The sequence below is a fragment of the Neoarius graeffei genome, chromosome 7, assembly GCF_027579695.1.
Source record: "Neoarius graeffei isolate fNeoGra1 chromosome 7, fNeoGra1.pri, whole genome shotgun sequence".
Taxonomy (NCBI): Eukaryota; Metazoa; Chordata; class Actinopteri; order Siluriformes; family Ariidae; genus Neoarius; species Neoarius graeffei.
Window position 1 is genome coordinate 20429309 of NC_083575.1, and position 18652 is coordinate 20447960.

Below are 18652 nucleotides of genomic sequence, written 5' to 3' on the forward strand. Positions count from 1 at the left end.
AGTGTTTTGGAGTCATTGTGCAGTAAACCCTGAGAGTAAACAGCTAATCAATGGCGCGCAGCTGGACTCGTGCACGCGCTTACTTGCGAATCACAGCTGGACGGTCTGGAGAGGAGAGTGGCGCGTGCGCGTCCCCGCTCGCGTCTCATTTAAAAATCCAGAGGCGATTCTAGAGTCTGTTGTGGCCCCAAGCAAAAATCTCCAGGGGGCCCTTCTGACCAGTGTTCATCACCAATATGTTGTAAATAATCTGACACCAACGAAAAATGTATGAAACCAAAGTTTTTTAAATTCCAAATGTGAAAATACAATGGTAAAGAACAATAAAAACAAAATAAATAAGCCTCTCGGGGGGCCCCTGGGCCAGGGGGCCCCAAGCAGTTGCATGCCTTGCCTGTTCACAAGCTGCGCGTCTGTAAAAAGCCTCACAAGGCTGTGTGTGAAACTACCCAGCGATTAGCGTGTCAAAAATAGTGCGCCGCTGCTGATATTGTCCTACTTTTCCCCCCTTTGTTTTGTTTTCTTACGCTTTTTTTTTACAGACAGAATAAGCCTGCTCAGTGCAGCTTCAGACACATTTTAGAGCAGCTACGTCACCGAAGGGGATGTCAAACAGACTAGCATACACAAGCTAAACTCTAATATCTAGTTCAATATGGCTTATAATTCTGAATTATATTTCTACTGAAGTTTCATAATAGTGTAATATCTGTAGAAGTGTTTCTCTGGAAATAAATATTTTCCAGAAAAACAGGACTTTTTGGACTAAAAAAATCAGGGTTTCATGTCCTACAGTCCCAGAAGCACTTTGCTAGGGGAAAGAGGTGTTTTTTGTTTGTTTGTTTGTTTGTTTGTTTTTTAATCTGAAATGTTATGATTCTTAGGAAAGTTTGTACTAAGCTTCACTTTTACGACATCTGCTAAACTATGTGTGTTCTTTATTCATAAAAATCAAATATTACAGAGGATTTGGTTTACACAGTGAAATATTAGTCTACTATCTAGCCATGACAGCTGTGTTGTGCCTCTTGTACATTACTTCAGCTGCAAGTTGAAGTACTCTATATGTCTTATAAAAAATAAGTCCGAAACATCCATCCATTATCTCTAGCCGCTTTATCCTGTTCTACAGGGTCGCAGGCAAGCTGGAGCCTATCCCAGCTGACTACGGGCGAAAGGCGGGGTACACCCTGGACAAGTCGCCAGGTCATCACAGGGCTGACACATAGACACAGACAACCATTCACACTCACATTCACACCTACAGTCAATTTAGAGTCACCAGTTAACCTAACCTGCATGTCTTTGGACTGTGGGGGAAACCGGAGCACCCGGAGGAAACCCACGCGGACACGGGGAGAACAAGCAAACTCCGCACAGAAAGGCCCCTGGGCTCGAACCCAGGACCTTCTTGCTGTGAGGCGACAGTGCTAACCATTATACCACCGTGCCGCCCCAGTCCGAAACATATATGGTAGATTTGGAAAAGGGGAGAAAAACACATCCTGCCAGTCTGTTTAAGGTGTGTGGTTTTAAAGAGGTAGGGAGATTAGCGCTCTATAGAATCAGTACTTTGGAATGTGTGTGTGTGGAACGGCTTGTTCGACAGCATTTAGCTCCATAGGGTGCATCCACACACACCTCCAATTGTTGTTGACACGCTTTCTGTGATGAACTTGTAAACTGTAAATGCGTTGTAAATGCTGCAACCCTGTAACAAAATGCTTACGTCCATCAAAAAGCATACAGTGAGAGACGAAACACGGATATCCCAGAACAGAGGCCCAATAACCAGGATGAGTTTCTGTAGAAAAAGTGTATCAATCACTTCCCTGACTCTGCCGCCTTTCTGCTTTGCTGCAGGTGATTGGATCCTTCCAGTGAGCTTCAGTTCATGAGCTGCCGTCTGCAGTTCATGGTCGGGTGGAAGCCCTCAGATGGGATCAGTGTCCAGGGGGAGGTGGAGGAAAGGGGGATGGGGAGGTGTGTCTGCCACTGACGTCATGCCCACCTGGCCATGGCTTATGATTGCGATTCTGCTGGTGAGCCTGGCATCGGTTGTTCGGGCACGGCCGCCCATTGTGCCCAGCGAAGAGGAGGAGGCTACAGTTGTTGACGGTGAGTAGGGCTGGATGTCAGAAAAGACTTTCAGTAATGAAGCCTATAGATTTATGATAGGACAAAGCAGAGAAACACACACTGGGTTTGTACCTCACCTTCAAAACCAGCTCTTTTCTCACATCATGGTATTCTATTTTAAGGTAGGAAGTGTTAGGAAAGGAAAGAACGAGGTGGAGGGACATGTAACTTGTAAGAATGGCTCATTTGTCGGACCAGGATGGAGTTTTGACTCGCAGTTTGTTTGTTGTTTTGTTGGAAAATATGCAGACACTTGGGTCTGCCAGAAGGGATCTGAGACGGTTTGATAAAATGTTATAGTTTGAAGTTTAAGAGTTCTTCGTCTTTTGCTGCATGTGTTTAAATGAGCAACTCCTGATGTGTAGCTAGAGAGAGCAGTGTGACTTTTGTGTTTTAATGCCATTCCATTTCCTCGATTTTACTTGTCTGGCGTTTCATTTAGCCAAATACCAGTGACTTGTTTTCAGAACAGTTTTGTGGGGTTTTTTTTCTTTTGAGGCTCCACTTGTGATGTGTTTGTGTTTTCTTCGCTTATTTTCTCTCCCACCGTCAGTCTAAATTTAATGACATTCTGAGCCGTGGACCACACACATACCTGCTAGCTGGCATGCTTGCAGCTCATAGTTTGTTTGGGAGGAAAATAAACTGTGCTTGCTCTCAGAAAGGAGTGACATCAAAACAAGACACATTTTTCTTGCTTTCCTTAAAACGGGATACGGTTTGTCTGGGACTGAAGTCTAAAGGCCGCTAAAGCGTTCCACTTTTTCAAAACTTTTTAAGTCCTGTTGATAGCTTTTAGGATGCTGAAAAAAATACAGCTCTGACTTTTAGCTTTGTGTTTGAATGGCTATAGCTGCACAGCATACAGTATGTAGAATTGCTAACAATAATTGCTGTCAGAGTTCATTCTTACCAACACGTCTTTCCCGGCAGGTGATTATAGGTGTAATTATAGCTGTTGTGCTGGTTAAGTCAATTCCCGGAGTTTTAATCACAACGTTAATTATAAGGAGGTCTGACAAAGTCATTTTAAGAAGCCCACCCCTCCACCCAAAAGCCAATCTAAATGCTCTTTGCCCTCAAGGCTGTAAAATGTCAGTCATCTTTTGCAAATGGGGCGTCCTGTCTGAAGTTCTGTACATACAAAAGCCTTTTTTAACTTTTAGAACATGCTGCTTGCTCTTTCCCTTCTCATTTCATGGGAGAGTGTGGTGGGTCATATGATGGAAGATTAAGTGGCCAGAATGAAGGGTCATGTGCTGTGGAGGTTTTGTTGATTGGTTGAATGCACAGATCACCTTCAACATGCATTCCTGTAATCCACAAGTAGTTTTGTGACCGTGAGGCATAATGAAATACATTGCCATGCTGTTTAAAATCTCAAATAGAAGTGAAAAGAAATGTGCAGTGTTATTTGGATTGCATGAAAATGTAAAAAAAAAAAAATGCATTGCATGGTGGCTCCAAGTCTTATGTGAGTATTTAGCAAATCACAGCCAAGTCACCTGCTCTCTCTCTCTCTCTCTCTCTCTCTCTCATGCACACACACGCACACATCGAGCATGGAAAGACAAACCATTAGACTAGTAATAGGTCCCGGGAGGACCGTTCCCACCCTGTCCTCACGCATGTCCTCTGGAGCTTCACTTGGACATAATGTATGGGCACGGCCTTCTTTAAGTATTCAGATCTGTTGCTACTTTGCATTTTCCACTGAGAGCGTAATAGTAGAGGCACGTCTGAGCGCACCCCAGATTCACGTCGAAGTAGATTGCCTGCTGCACTCAAGCTGTTTCACCTTGTCCTAAACTCCAAATTATTTCCAAATATTGCTTTTTTTTTACAGTCAGTTTTTTTTATTCCTTTTTTTTTTCGCCATTAAGATTTATGATGACGAATCCAAGTCATGTGTTAGTCGTTGGGAAGCAGGGGAAGAAGAGCCCAGTGTGGAAGTGTGGGAATAGCTAAAATGCACACATCTAACTAGGTCTGGAGTACATCAGGATCAAAGTTTCTCCCTTCTCGTCTTGTGTCGTGGTTGTTCTGATTGCAAACGCTATTGCCAAACCAGAAGTGGAAAGTTTTAGTTTAAATCACGGTTTGGATTTGGCGATACGTTTATTACAAATGCAGTTACCAGAGTTGTTCTGCAGCGCCTGTATGTCTTATTGGCTCAGACAGAATAAGACAAAATCAACCATGCTTTCATTTGGGTTAAATCCTGGATTGGAAATCTTACTGATCTCCTTCCATCCATTTTACTCCTGCAGGCCTGTCCTTAAAGGGGAACTGAAGTCATTTTTAACTTGCTTTATTTCTTAATTAACGTGTTATTCAATTACATTTTCGGTTATAGCAACCTTATATTGTGACTCTTATTGGCAACTAATTGCAATTAAATATTATACTTATCGGCCTGGGGCGGCACGGTGGTGTAGTGGTTAGCGCTGTCGCCTCACAGCAAGAAGGTCCAAGTTCGAGCCCCGGGGCCGGCGAGGGCCTTTCTGTGCAGAGTTTGCATGTTCTCCCCGTGTCCGCGTGGGTTTCCTCCGGGTGCTCCGGTTTCCCCCACAGTCCAAAGACATGCAGGTTAGGTTAACTGGTGACTCTAAATTGACCGTAGGTGTGAATGTGAGTATGAATGGTTGTCTGTGTCTATGTGTCAGCCCTGTGATGACCTGGCGACTTGTCCAGGGTGTACCCCGCCTTTCGCCCGTAGTCAGCTGGGATAGGCTCCAGCTTGCCTGCGACCCTGTAGAAGGATAAAGCGGCTAGACATGATGAGATGAGACTTATCGGCCTATTCGGTTTTTAGCCGTGTTGAATTTAGTTCGTTTGGTCCACGGCGGGCGTCGCTTATCCGCGCGATCTTCACGAGACTTGTGCGAGACTTCGAAACGTGAAGTGTCAGCCAGGTGTCAGTGCCGCCATTTTGAAAACTGTTTTCCAAACGAAATATTGCACAAAAACGAGTTTAAATGACGATTACTGCCTACTTTTTTCAAACGTTCCTGATTGCTATCAAAACAAACAAAACTTCCAGCTTGATTACATCAGCATTCGAAAGAGGGCGTGCGCGTCTTTTGACAATCCCCATGTCCGAAATTGCTCCCTACTCACTATACAGGGCACTGTATAGCGGGAACGCCATTTTGTAGTGCTGTCCGAAACCTTAATGAGGATTATTTACACCCTGTATAGTGCACTCAAAGTATCCCACAATGCATCACGAAAAGGAGTGTACAACGATGGTCACTAACCAAAGCAATATATCCCGTTACGCATTGCGGTCGCGCTGAAAGAAATCAAATTAAAAGTCTCAAATTTGATTTAATAAAAGGCAGCGGCAAAGAAGAAAGTGTTCAGCCTTGATTTAAAAGAACTGAAAGATGCAGGTACTTTGTATTGATTAATGTGGGAAATACGCTCAGTATAATATGGATTTATCACAAGAATACATGCATGTATTTATTTTTTTGAAAACCCACCAGCCGCCTGATCCGGCACGTTTTAATTATGCGACAGTAATGACGTAAATACCAGCGCGACGGACTAGTGTCCGAAAGTGTTTTTTCATTTTACCAATGAGCTCACTATATAGTCCTCTATATAGTAATTCCCTATATAGGGAGTAGGGAGTAGTGAATGACTGAGTGAGCGAGCGATTTCGGACACAGGGAACGTTGGCAGATGTCGGTCACTTTGATTTCCGCTGTACGTTTTACTTCCGGCCTATGATGTCTCGCACAGGTCTCAACGAATCTTGTTTACAGCCATCGCTTTGACATATGGACTGATATATTACATAGCATATTTAAAACACTCATAACTTGCTATAGCAGTGACAAAATAGCTATCAGAAATGCATTCCTATATTTAATACAATGAGATAAATAGAATTTTGATGATAAAAAATTTGCCTTCAGTTTCCCTTTAAGTCCTCCCCTCTGTGGAACCCAAATGTTAGTGCTAAAAAGCTCAAAACCTGTAACACCATTGCACATAGTAGGGAAGTGTACGGAGATGAGACACACATGGTAATGAGATACGGTGATTACTGCTTTGGTTTTAACAGAGGACTCTAGAGCAGGAAATAAGATCATTATCAAACATTATTTTTAAAACGCCAGCACAATAAACACTTTATACTTTAGGACCAGTTTATAATTTTTGCTATAATCTGTAGCTGACCTGGAGCACTTTTTTATCCCCCCAGAATGGTTTGTGGGGAAAGTCAGTATGAACCATCTCACTGAGTTTCTATGAGTTTAGGGTTATGCTTCTCGGGTCTGATTGAGAAACCATGAGTATCACATGAAAGGGATTACAGTCGGAGGTTCTGTTGCAGGAACCGGTGTCATGTTAATCCCAAGCACCATTTGATTATTACACTAGGCTTGTGCTGCTATAAAAGTATCTGCTCACGCCCCTTTTTATGTGTACCTTGTTGAATTATGTGAGGACCCACTCTCCCAGTAAACAAATTAAATGCTGGACAGCTGCAGTTTAAGTGCGGTTTGTTAGCTGTGGATGAGGATGTTAATTGCCAGTGTTATTTTATGGTGTTGTCTGATGGTGTGTCGATGCTTGGGTTGAATTTGCAGTTAGCAAGTTAACTATGCTGTGGACCTCTGCGTGTGACACCTGGCTCCAATAAACGTGTTGCTCATATTTGCTGGGCACAACTGGCAGATGTTGTGTGGGCTGTGACCAGAAGTTGTAGGCATTTCTAAAGTGGAACATGGAGTTTTTATAAACGTGAAAGAGCAATTCTTCACATTTATTTGAATGCTCCAGCCCATGATGTGAATATATAATTGAAATATATGCACAATATGGCTATATTTGGTGGGAAAACTGGGCAATGAGAGGGCTCCGGGGAGGCCTCAGATTATCGTCTGGAAGACGGTTGCCGTGGACACCCCCGAGAGATTTGTGCCCTTTGGCTGTCATTGTCATGACAATAAAGCTGGCCAAAATTAGAATTTGAAAAGGCGTCAGAGATTAGAATAGAGAAGTCGGGGGGAGAAAAGGTAGAGTCTTAGAATGTCCGTGCCCTATTGGGAAATGAAAGGGTGAGAAAATGAGGAAGGAGGAGATGAAAAACAGGAACTGGAGGTAGCTGGGGTGGTGGTGCTGGGGCAACCGCCACACTCGTGGATCGAACGAAGGTTTACGATTTTGTTATCAGCGATGTGGGAATGAATTTCCGAAATACAGTATGTATGAGGTGTTATCAGAAGCTGATTTCATCACGGGGTCTGCCTCAGATGAACACATCATACTGTATGTGTTCAATTCTCAATCCTAAAGCTTCCTAGTGAAGGAGGTTGGTGTGAGAATTGGATGACGAACCTTGCCATGATTTGGAGGAAGTGGCCATTACACCTGTCGGACTGATCTGTAGTGATCGCTGTTCTGCTTTGTCTCTCAAACTCTTGCTTCTCTGGAGGCTGTGGGATTTTTGCGCAGTTCAGTTTTCCTTGGCATCAAACTCGAGTTTGTTTAAAGGTATTGACATTTCCTTGTGTTTTCCCATGAAGAACCAGAAAATCAGAGGATGGCAGGGGGTCCAGGCTGGGTGCGGGTCAGAGTCATGGGGTCACGAGGGCAGGGGTGAGAGGTGAGGGAAGGATAAGAGGAGGTGTTGAAGGCGTAGAACAGATGTGGTGGTTTGAAAGCAGGAAACAGACATGAAGAGAATGGAGTTTGAAGAGAATGGAGGGTTTTTTTTTTTGCTGACATTGTAATCAGTAGCTGGACTGAGAAGGTCCGGTGCCTGATTTTGTTTTTAATTTTTATTGATGGCCCTTTATCAAAACTGAGCCCAGGAAAGACCACTTCGGAGAGCTCTTCTCATCTGTATTGCTTTTCTGACTATTTTCTGCCTTTCCCTTTAAGTTGCATGCGACTATAAATGCTCAGGCTTCTCTGGCCCACCGTTCATACCTTATTAGACAGTCAGCATCATTCACCTGACGGCTTACTACTTTTAAGCTCGCCTTCCACTGAGATGCACATCGGTGATGTTTTTCAGCCATCCAGATATCCGATTGGTCTCGTACTAAGAGGACGTGACAGGGCTTGTGGAAAAGGCTTCACCTCTCACTTGAGAGACTTCATGGCTCAATGTCTTTAAGATCATGCCACAAAGTGTGGCTCAGTACTACTAGACTATTGTGCGCCAGGATAATGAGTCTCAGGTTGGAACAGACGACATGTATGCGCACTGCACTCTTTTTCCGATTAGCCTTTGATCGCACAATAGAAGGAAGCACACAGCGAATAACAGTTCACTAACCACTTGCCAAACACAAGGCTCCGGAAACATAAGGTGGTGAATACAGTTCCCATCAATCAACTGCCACATGACCGTGCAGGTTAAACAGCGAGGTAAAAAAGGACTTAATTATTTCCGGAATGAAGGAAAGCGAGGGAAAGGGTGAGGGAAGGGCAAAAAAAAGGTAACAATAAAGCAACTGTACCTGCGTGGGGCAATATGCCTGGAAGGTTTAGATCGTAATGCACAGTTCAGACCCGTGTGTGAATTGATCTGGCTTTCCCCTTTCTCCGAAGGCGGTTATGGCTCACATAATAGCGCAGGAATGTGCTGCTTTAGAGGTGTGCGAGAAAGCCTGGGAGTGCTGCTGCGGCTGCACCTTTAACCTCTTCTCATCAACTAAAAGTATCTGTCAAGTTCTACCAGGTTTTTCTCCAGTACTGCTGCCTTTATTGTTGCTGCAGGTTTAATACCTCACTGAGAAATACATTTATTTGCTCTGAGCTCATTTAAAAAAATAAGAATAATAAAGAACGGGTTTTAATAATGGAAACAATCAACCTACATTTAAGCAACTTCTTATGCTAATCGACCGCAAAGCACATATTTTTGTGCATGTCTTCTTTTATTCTACCCACATTCACTGGATATGAGCAATCGCACGCTCTGATTGGCTACTATTAGGATATCGGCTCATATACCGTGAGTAGAGAAAAACAAAATGGCGGAGCGTGTTGCTGAACCAACCGAGGAAGAAATAAAAACTCTACTCGAAAACAAAAGCCCAAAAATTGTTAAGTATTTAAAAGAAACAGAAATCGCTAAAATAATATAATTTATTTTTTTCGCGGTCCAAATCCTGCGCTCTGATTGGCTGGTGAGCGGGTCTGTATCCTACGATACGGACCCCAGTTACAGACCCCGGTTACGGACCTCTGACGACTTGCTCGTTCACAACAACAGCAAACATAGTAGCATTTTTTGTCAACATTTATCTTTCTTTTTATAAGATTTATTTATAAGATTATCAAAAATCTTATAAATTTTTGCCAGCATTTCTCAGGAGAATAGCATTAATTTTACAGCATGGATAGCGATAACGACAGTCTTCATAGCGAAAGTGAGTTTTACTACCCTGAGGAAGAAGAAATAAAAGAAAACATTTCAGGAGAAAGCTAAAACCTGTAATTTGCTAACACTGAGCAAAAACATGGCTGAATCCTGAATGACTCCTATTTGTATAAATAGGGGACTACATAGGTGGTAAAATGTATTTTTTTTCCTGCCATGGAAGTGCACTTGTACACCGAGGAGAAAGCCATTTGCATTACAGCCGTGAATGAGGATTCAAAATAGCATTAATTTTACAGCATGGATAGCGACAACGACAGTGTTCACAGCGAAAGCGAGTTTTACTACCCTGAGGAAGAAAAAATAAAATAAAACATTTCAGGAGAAAGCTAAAACCTCTAACTGTTGCTAACGCCGAGCAAAAACATGGCTGAATCCTGAATGACTCCTATTTGTATAAATAGGGGACTACATAAGCGGCAAAATGTAGGTTTTTTCCTGCCATGGAAGTGCACTTGTATACCGAGGAGAAAGCAATTTGCATTACAGCCGTGAATGAGGATTCAAAATGACGGCTCGGCTCGGTTTTCCCTTTTGGGCACTCTTGTCTTCTGTTAGAATTTGGTAAAGAAAAAAATAAATATATTATTTACCAGCTTAAGGTCGGTCCATATGGTGAAATACCGTGACCTCAGTCTTGAATACTAACCTCGGCCCAGAGGGCCTCGGTCAGTACTTTCAAGACCTCGGTCACTGTATTTCACCATACAGACCTCCCAGCTGGTAAATAACATACATCTACACCCCCCCCCCCCCCCCCCAAAAAAAAAAAAAAAATCTCCCGTTCCACACTCCAGCCCAGTCGGTGGCGGTAATGCACCTTTAAGTTGCCAACCGTCAAAAAACCCTAAAGGAGAAGAAAACTCCCAAAAATACAAAAAAGCACCAAAATATGGAATGATGGAATGGAATTTGATGGTAACAGCATATCTTTTTTTATTTTTCAAGGATTATTATAGCATTTTTCACTAATTGCCCTGTCATTTTGCTGGTTTGTTTACATTCTAAGTGGAAATCATTTTGTCGGACGTTTTGTATAAATCCATCCATCCATTATCTGTAACCGCTTATCCTGTGCAGGGTTGCAGGCAAGCTGGAGCCTATCCCAGCTGACTACAGGCGAAAGGCGGGGTACACCCTGGACAAGTCACCAGATCATCACAGGGCTGACACAGAGACAAATAACCATTCACACTCACATTCACACCTACGGTCAATTTAGAGCCACCAATTAACCTAACCTGCATGTCTTTGGACTGTGAGGGAAACCGGAGCACCCGGAGGAAACCCACGCAGAGAATATGCAAACTCTATACAGAAAGGCCCCCGTCGGCCACTGGGCTCAAACTCAGAACCTTCTTGCTGTGAGGCGACAGCGCCGCCCGTTTTGTATAAAGTTTTTATTTATCGAATTTGCAAAAAATAAAAATGCTCCGTTTCTCAAAATCCAGTGAATGTGTGTCGAATAAAACAATTATTCCACTCAGTCTCGTCGTACACAGCTTATAGCCAAGTCGGTGCTACACGCCTCGTCAGCTCTCGGCTCATGTACGACTCGATTTTGTGGAATAACTGTTAAATAGCTTGTAAACATCTCTCCAAAGGATACTTGTAAATGTTAAATCTCACTTGGGAGATGACTGCAGTCCTGGAGTTTAATACTCAACTCAGACTTGAGCCGAGCTAGAATTGCACGTGTGAAGGTGTGTAACACAAAATAGTGCCACAATAAGAAGACGAGAGCATGTTTTTTTCTTTCCGGCAGTTATCCTATACGAGGTAAGTCAAAAAGTTCTAAGACAAATTGAAAAAAAAATCTTTATTTATGAACATAAAGCTATTTCTCTACATATCCTCCATTTAAGTCTAAACACTTCTGCAAGCGGTGTTTCCATCGGAGATTTCCTTCTTTGTAGAATTCTGGGGGATGTCTTTCACACCTTTTGAAATTATAACATCTGTCTTAGAACTTTTTGACTTACCCTTGTATATAACTTGTCTTTTCTGCTGAAGGTGTGTTCGATTTAATTTCCCTTTGGCTTTGCTTGCATCTATTAATGGGGAAAATGGTAATTCTGTATTGCTCGAATGCTGCAATTTTTAATGCTTCATTAGCAAATGTGATGGATAACAGAACTGTTATAAGCTGTTATTGCGTTTTATGTTTATCTTATGCAGCCTTGAAATGAATAACAGATGGTGGACGAGAATCTGATTTCCTGTAGTTCCATGGGTTTCGGGATAGACTCTGCAAGCATAAATTGCAAATAATTGGACAAATGAATGAGCTGTATTGTGGACTTAATTTGGGCCCTAAATGGAAGTGACAGGGAGAAAAAAAGAAAACCAAAGACATTTGTGGACTAAATATGGAACGATTTCTCTGTGCACAAATCATTCGTGCAAGTGCACTTCTTATCGCACGAGCTTTTGCTTTATTTATATATGACTGCATGCTTAAATAACTCCTCTGTGGATAGAGTTAAATACAAGTGAACGAAGACTTCAATTGACTAAGTATAGGGCTGGAACAATTACTGTCATAGATATAAACGTTTCTGGAATTGATTAATATTTTGCTTTCTTTTTGATCGCATGCCAAGAACCGTCATTGTTTTAAGTGAATGAAAAGGTTTTATACAGACAGAAGAGGCTGCAAATTTAAGTCACATGAATTATGATGTATAAAGTAGACGTACACTAGAAGTTTAGAAGATCGAACAGGACCTCCTGAATAGCGCAGGCTGGCTAGTAAGCTTGAATACTCCAGTCGAAAGCATTACTTTGGAATGCCAAGATCATTTTCGGATAATATATATATACAGGACCAGTCAAAAGTTTGGACACACCTTCTAATTCAATGGTTTTTCTTTTTCTATTTTTATTGATTAAGACACATCATGTCTTAAAGTAATGATGGATGTTGTTTCTCTTTACTTAACTGAGTGATTCTTGACATGATATGGATTACTACAGTTGTGTAATCGGGCTATTTACTGTATTTTATTATTTACTATGGGCGACACGGTGGTGTCGTGGTTAGCGCTGTCGCCTCACAGCAAGAAGGTTCTGGGTTTGAACCTCACGAGCGAGTTTGCATGTTTTCCCTGTGTCTGTGTGGGTTTCCTCCACGTGCTCTGGTTTCCTCCAAAGACATGCAGTTAGGCTAACTGGCTCCTCTAAACTGTCCATGACCAGAAGCAGTGCAGCAGAGGAGTGGCTAGTCAGCTGTACTTACTTAGCCAAGAAGCTGTAGGAAAGAGACCCAACCCAGAACATACTGGATGGGCAAAGAAGAAAAAAAAGCTTATTTACTCTTTGATCTCAAATGCATTACGAAGGCAAGAAATTGCACTAATTAACTTTTGACGAGGCACGCCTGTTAATTTGAAAAACGTTCCAGGTGACTACCTCATGAAGCTGGTTAAGATAATGCCAATATTGTGCAAAGTGTCATCAAGGTAAACGCTGGCAACTTTGAAGAATCTAAAATACGAAACTTTTTATCTTTACCACACAGTTCCATATATGTTCCAGATGTTATTTCATAGTTTTGATGTCTTCAGTATTGTTCTACAACGTATCCATCTATAAGATATAGTGACAAACAACCATTCACACCTACAGTCAATTTAGAGTCACCAATTAACCTAACCTGCATGTCTTTGGACTGTGGGGGAAACCGAAGCACCCAGATGAAACCCATGCAGACATGGGGAGAACATGCAAACTCCACACAGAAAGGCCCTCATCGGCCACTGGGCTCGAACCCGGACCTTCTTGCTGCGAGGCGACAGTACTAATCACTACATCACTGTGCCGCCCCTTGTACAATGTAGAAAATACGAAATAAAGAAAAACCTCTGAATGAGAAGGGGTGTCCAAACTTTTGACTAGTATTGTATATATTTTCCTTTTACAATTTTCACACTTTTGCAAAGATAAGTCCAGCGAATTTCTATTTCTGCTGTCGGATAGAGGAAATCCTTTGCCATAACGAAAGGTACCCTTTTTTTTTAGATACGCCTGTAATCGAAGCTGTATTGAGTTAATTGATGATTAAAATGAGTTAGTCGTAGCATCAGTTGGTGCGCCATTTGTTTGTTGGTGCCTTGATGAGTTTGCTTATTTGCTTCTGTCTTTCACACAAGTCATTTCAGAGCCTTTGCTGGGTCATTATGGTGTTCTCTCTTTTTTTTCCAACTCACGCTTTCGCTTGTTTTCTCTCTCCTGTCACCCGGACTTTCCTTTTCCCAATGCACTCTGTCTCACCGCTTTCTTTTCTCTTGCTCGTCCCTTCCCTACCCTTGCTCTGCAGAGCCTCCCATCAATTCCGAGAGTTCAAAGGCCACCGTGTGCTCGGTGCACCCAGGGGACATTGTGAAGCTGAACTGCCCGCTGCCTGAGGCAGTTGCCATCGTGTGGACCAAAGACGGCACGTCGCTTATTCCGGACAACCGTACGCTCATTGAGCGTGAGCAGCTGCACATCCGCCGTGCTGCACCGACCGACTCGGGCCTGTACGCATGCCAGGCCACTGGCGCTAAGGCCACTGATGTGGTTTGCTTCATTGTTAATGTCACAGGTGAGACGCCACGACCGAAAGAGAACTCTAACCGCCCATCTCCGAGCCTGATTCGGGAAATATTATTAAAAAATGGCAACAAGATTTTTGTAGGATTCAGCGTGTACGTTTATCTTTTGGCCGGTCCAAACCTCTATTTAGTGTCATTGAAGTGTCAAGATTTTGTCCTCCAAATCTTCAAAAACATACATAAAACATGCTTTGTTTGAAAGGCTGACTTTAGTCACATTCCTGTTTTCGGAATTCGATGTCGTTGTGTTGGATGTCGCTGGGTGTGAGTGGTGTAGCACTAAAAAGCTGGAGTGGTGCGTTTAAAATGGGGAATGCTAGCATTACTGTTTGTTGTCTTGTCTGTAGCTATGCTGTTGGAACAATTTCTGGGCTTTCCTTTTTAAACATTAAATGTGTAATACAAATCGCATTCAAACACCTTTTTGAAATTCAAGTAGCTTTTGCAGTAGTTGGTTAGTAGTAACAATCATGCTAATGCTTACATTCCCAAATTGTTCCTTGATTTGTTCAGTAGCTGTAGTAGTATTGCATGAATGTAGAGCTGTAAAGACCGAGTAACAGCAGGAAGGTTACAGTTTTGCCGGTGCTCTTGCAGATACCATCTCATCGGGCGACGATCAGGACGACGCTGAGCGATCGGATGATGTCGGGGCAGACACCGAACAGATGCGTGAGTATCTGAAAATCCGTGTGAGGCATTCACTCAGCATTGGTGTTTAGAATATAATTTGGAAAGGTATTAGTGTTGGGGCAGGGTTAACTCATTGCTTACTTGTGCTTACCGAAAGGTTGTGAGGAGAAAGAAAGTTCAAATCCCAGAAGTGCCTTAAACAAGGACTCTAACCCTTAATTTTATCTCAGCGTCATTCCATGTTGGGATATTACAGAAAAAAACCTGTTCCACCCCTGTGGGTAAACAACATTACTAAGACGTCTGTGCGTAATAGAAATTGTTATACCGTATATTTTCCGTTTTCCTTTTTTCAGGCCTTTCATCTTTTTCATCTGCGTTCTATTCAGTCAGCACAGAACATCTCTCTGGTTATTTTCCATGAGGTCGCTTGTGTTGTCTTTGTCATCATTTTTTCACCTCGAAGCGTGGTGGGTCTGTTGATGGAAGAGCATTTCGGTGGGGTTGCTTGTCAAGCAATTGTCACCAAGCTTTTTAGACTTGTAGTAGAGCTCTGTGCAGTGTCAGTGCAGACACATTCCTGGCATTGCTCTGGTGTTCTTTTCTTCTTTCCCTTATTCTTGTTCTCTCAGGTAGCTTGGCCCAGAGGCACCCGTCAGCCAGACTTGTCCATTATGGAAACCACCTGGTCTGGTCTGCGTTATTTACCTGAAGCAAGACGTGTTTTGAATCAGCCTCAGTTAAAATAGTGCATATAGGAAGTAACGAGCTGGTGTGGTCTGATTTGGCATTTATCATGTTGAGGATAGAAAGCAAGGAGAAATAAAAAAAAAAAACTATTAGATCTCTTGGAATTTTTCATCAAAGTCCTGCTGAAGTGTGTAAATGTTGAGCCGAGGATAAAAAACAAGGAGAGGATATTGATTGACAGAATTGACTGTGACAGAGAGTAATATTTTGTTTAGAACAGTCACTCTTAAAAACAAAGCAGAATCTGTTCTGGCACTTCATGCAGATTTGGCGTCTTTCACTAATTTAAAATCGTCTGTTAAAAAGTGAGGTGGGCAAAAGAGTGGAAAGAGAGAAGGAATGAAGCCATAAGCTTTTTAACTAGCAAGCTCTGGTTTGGATCAGGACCAGTACTTGTCTGTGCGCACTGTGTTGTTCTGGCCTTTGGCCGAGGATGGAGGTGGTAGCGGGGGGGGATGCATTAGGTTGGGGGAAGTTTGGCGGTGTTTAACAGTGCGCTTGAGGCAGTTTTGGGCTCAATGGTTTGGAACCATGCCTAGCTGAACCACTAAAAACTCTTTCTTTGCAGAGTGGGCCTCAGCAACACCGCACTAGCATATCTTCTTCCTCTTTCAACAACATGCATTCGTTTTGTGTTTGGCCACTTTGGATATATTGGAGTAGACATCCCAGGGCACAAACCTTTTTGCAGACTTTTCCGGTTTCTCTTCTTATTAAGAGGGAGTAGTGGTTCTGAGATCTGTGAGGTCTCCTAGACGTTTGTAAGAGCCGCTTTGTCTTTGTTGACTTGCTTTTTAAATCTGTTGCAGGTTGGTAATCGTACCACTGCTTGGGTGCTGTCACAACACCATCTAATGGGAAATAATAATAATAATGCACTCGAGCAGGATGCTGTAATGCTGGAACAAGTATCAGTAGGATATTGGAAAATTTTTATTGATTTGTTTATATATGAGCTATTTGTGAGATGTAAAACAAAACAAACCTGAAGAACACAGCCGCAGTGGGTGGGTGTAGAAGCTTTCTCTGGGGTTTGGGAGGGCAGCTGCTTTGAAATGTGGCATGTCTGGGCAGGGGCCATGGGAATGCAGCCCTGCCACCCTTGTTGCCCACGGGTCTTCCTGTTTAACCTGTTCATGTTTGACCACTGAGCAGTGAGAGCAAGACTATGACATGCTGACAGAAAGATACCAGGTGTCTTGTTGGTTTGGCAGGTCAGGGAGGTCAAAGGGTTAGAGGAAAAATAGAGAGAGAGAGAGAAAAGGACAATCCTTTGTTCCCGAGTTGATGAAACGTAAAGGAAGGAAGTAAAAATGTGATTGCATGTGGAGAGGAGGAAGATCTCTCTATCATCAGAGAGAGAGAGAGAAAGTGAGAGTGAAGGGAAACCAATTGGCATGCCTTCACGCTGCAAGGAAGACCTCTGTTTACATGTTTGGCATCAAGTTATGCTGGAACTTTCCGGTTCACATACATCAGAAATCTACCCAAGATCATCCATATATGGAGAAACGTAATCATTAGGACCTTTCCATATGAGGCAAGATTGCTGCTGCGTAATAGTGCAATTATTCATTTTTTAAGCTTAATGGTTTGAGAAACATCTCGCTACTCTGAATTTCCCTCTTGCATTTTTTATTGTATGTGATTTTGAGAAGAAAACTACTCTTGTGTTCTTGAGCGAGTATGAGTCCACAGGAAGAGAAAAAAAGGTGACTAATGTGAATCCAGAATTTTAATGGAGAAGCAAGGAATATGTGAAGTTTGTTCTAGTGTTCGGTTTCAATAGCTGACGGGGTCCCTGAAAGGAATGTGGATGCTGAATTTCATCAAAACCACATGTCCTTCCAAAATGTTCCCAGTCCGTCCCGTCTAACCACCTCATGATCTGCCAATCCACTGGCAGTATTAATTTTTTTTGCCATGCTCAGAACAGAAGCTACATTCCTAATGAGTTGAAAAAGAAAACGTTCAGCCCAAGCAAAGGAAACTAAATAGGATGGTCCCATTCTTCTTGGCAAGCCTCTCTTTCTTAAACCCTCCACCTCCTCAGGGTATTTTTTTCCTCTTCTTTCTCTGAATATCGTGTTCTAGAAGGAAAGCAAATATGGTTTTATTTAAGCCGTTTGGTGTGAATTGCACGGTGACGCTAGCTACAATGGACCTTGTTGTTAAGCTGATCTGGGAGTGTGAATAACAGTTTGGATTTGCCTTCTTGTCCCCATGGCTTTGGCCTCTGCTCCAGTGCTTCTGCTGAGCTTGTAGGAACAAACAAATTGAAGCTCAATGTGTTTATGTGCCTTTCATCGGCCGCTGAGTATGCTGGCGTGCTCAGAGATCATTTACAGAATCCCATTTCTGAATGTTTAATGTTTAAATGAACAGTTCAGGCATGTACTCAAAAGTTAGGTTGAAGGTAGAAATTACACTACCGTTCAAAAGTTTGGGGTCACTTTGAAATGTCCTTATTTTTGAAAGAAAATCACTGTTCTTTTCAATGAAGATCACTTTAAACTAATCAGAAATACACTCTATACATTGCTAATGTGGTAAATGACTATTCTAGCTAAATTCTACTAAATGTCTGTTTTTTGGTCCAATATCTACCTAGGTGTATAGAGGCCCATTTCCAGCAACTATCACTCCAGTGTTCTAATGGTACAATGTGTTTGCTCATTGCCTCAGAAGGCTAATGGATGATTAGAAAACCCTTGTACAATCATGTTAGCACAGCTGAAAACAGTTTAGCTCTTTAGAGAAGCTATAAAACTGACCTTCCTTTGAGCAGATTGAGGCCAAATTTACATTAGACCGTATCTGTCTCGTTTTCTTTGCGGATGCACTGTCCGTTTACATTAAAACTCCTGGAAACGCCGGGAAACGGGAATCCGCCAGGGTCCACGTATTCAATCCAGATCGTGTCTGGTCCGGTGCTGTGTAAACATTGAGAATACACGGATACGCTGTGCTGAGCTCTAGCTGGCATCGTCATTGGACAACGTCACTGTGACATCCACCTTCCTGATTCGCTGGCATTGGTCATGTGACGCGACTGCTGAAAAACGGCTCGGACTTCCGCCTTGTATCACCTTTCATTAAAGAGTATAAAAGTATGAAAATACTG

The 18652-nt window shown here is 42.5% G+C and overlaps 1 protein-coding gene across 6 annotated transcripts in view; it reads left to right on the plus strand.

Annotated features, from left to right (window-relative positions):
* Positions 1-18652, plus strand: part of fgfr2 (fibroblast growth factor receptor 2) — a 66045-nt gene that overhangs the window by 1860 nt on the left and 45533 nt on the right. For 4 of the 6 annotated variants that reach the window (XM_060925392.1, XM_060925393.1, XM_060925394.1 and 1 more), the window contains exons 2-4: positions 1864-2118; positions 13869-14135; positions 14743-14817. In XM_060925392.1, coding sequence (XP_060781375.1) covers positions 1938-2118; positions 13869-14135; positions 14743-14817 — 523 coding nt within the window. In that variant the 5' untranslated portion in view covers positions 1864-1937. The remainder of the gene's footprint in view (positions 1-1863; positions 2119-13868; positions 14136-14742; positions 14818-18652) is intronic. The other 2 variants (XM_060925396.1, XM_060925397.1) reach the window with 2 other exon arrangements.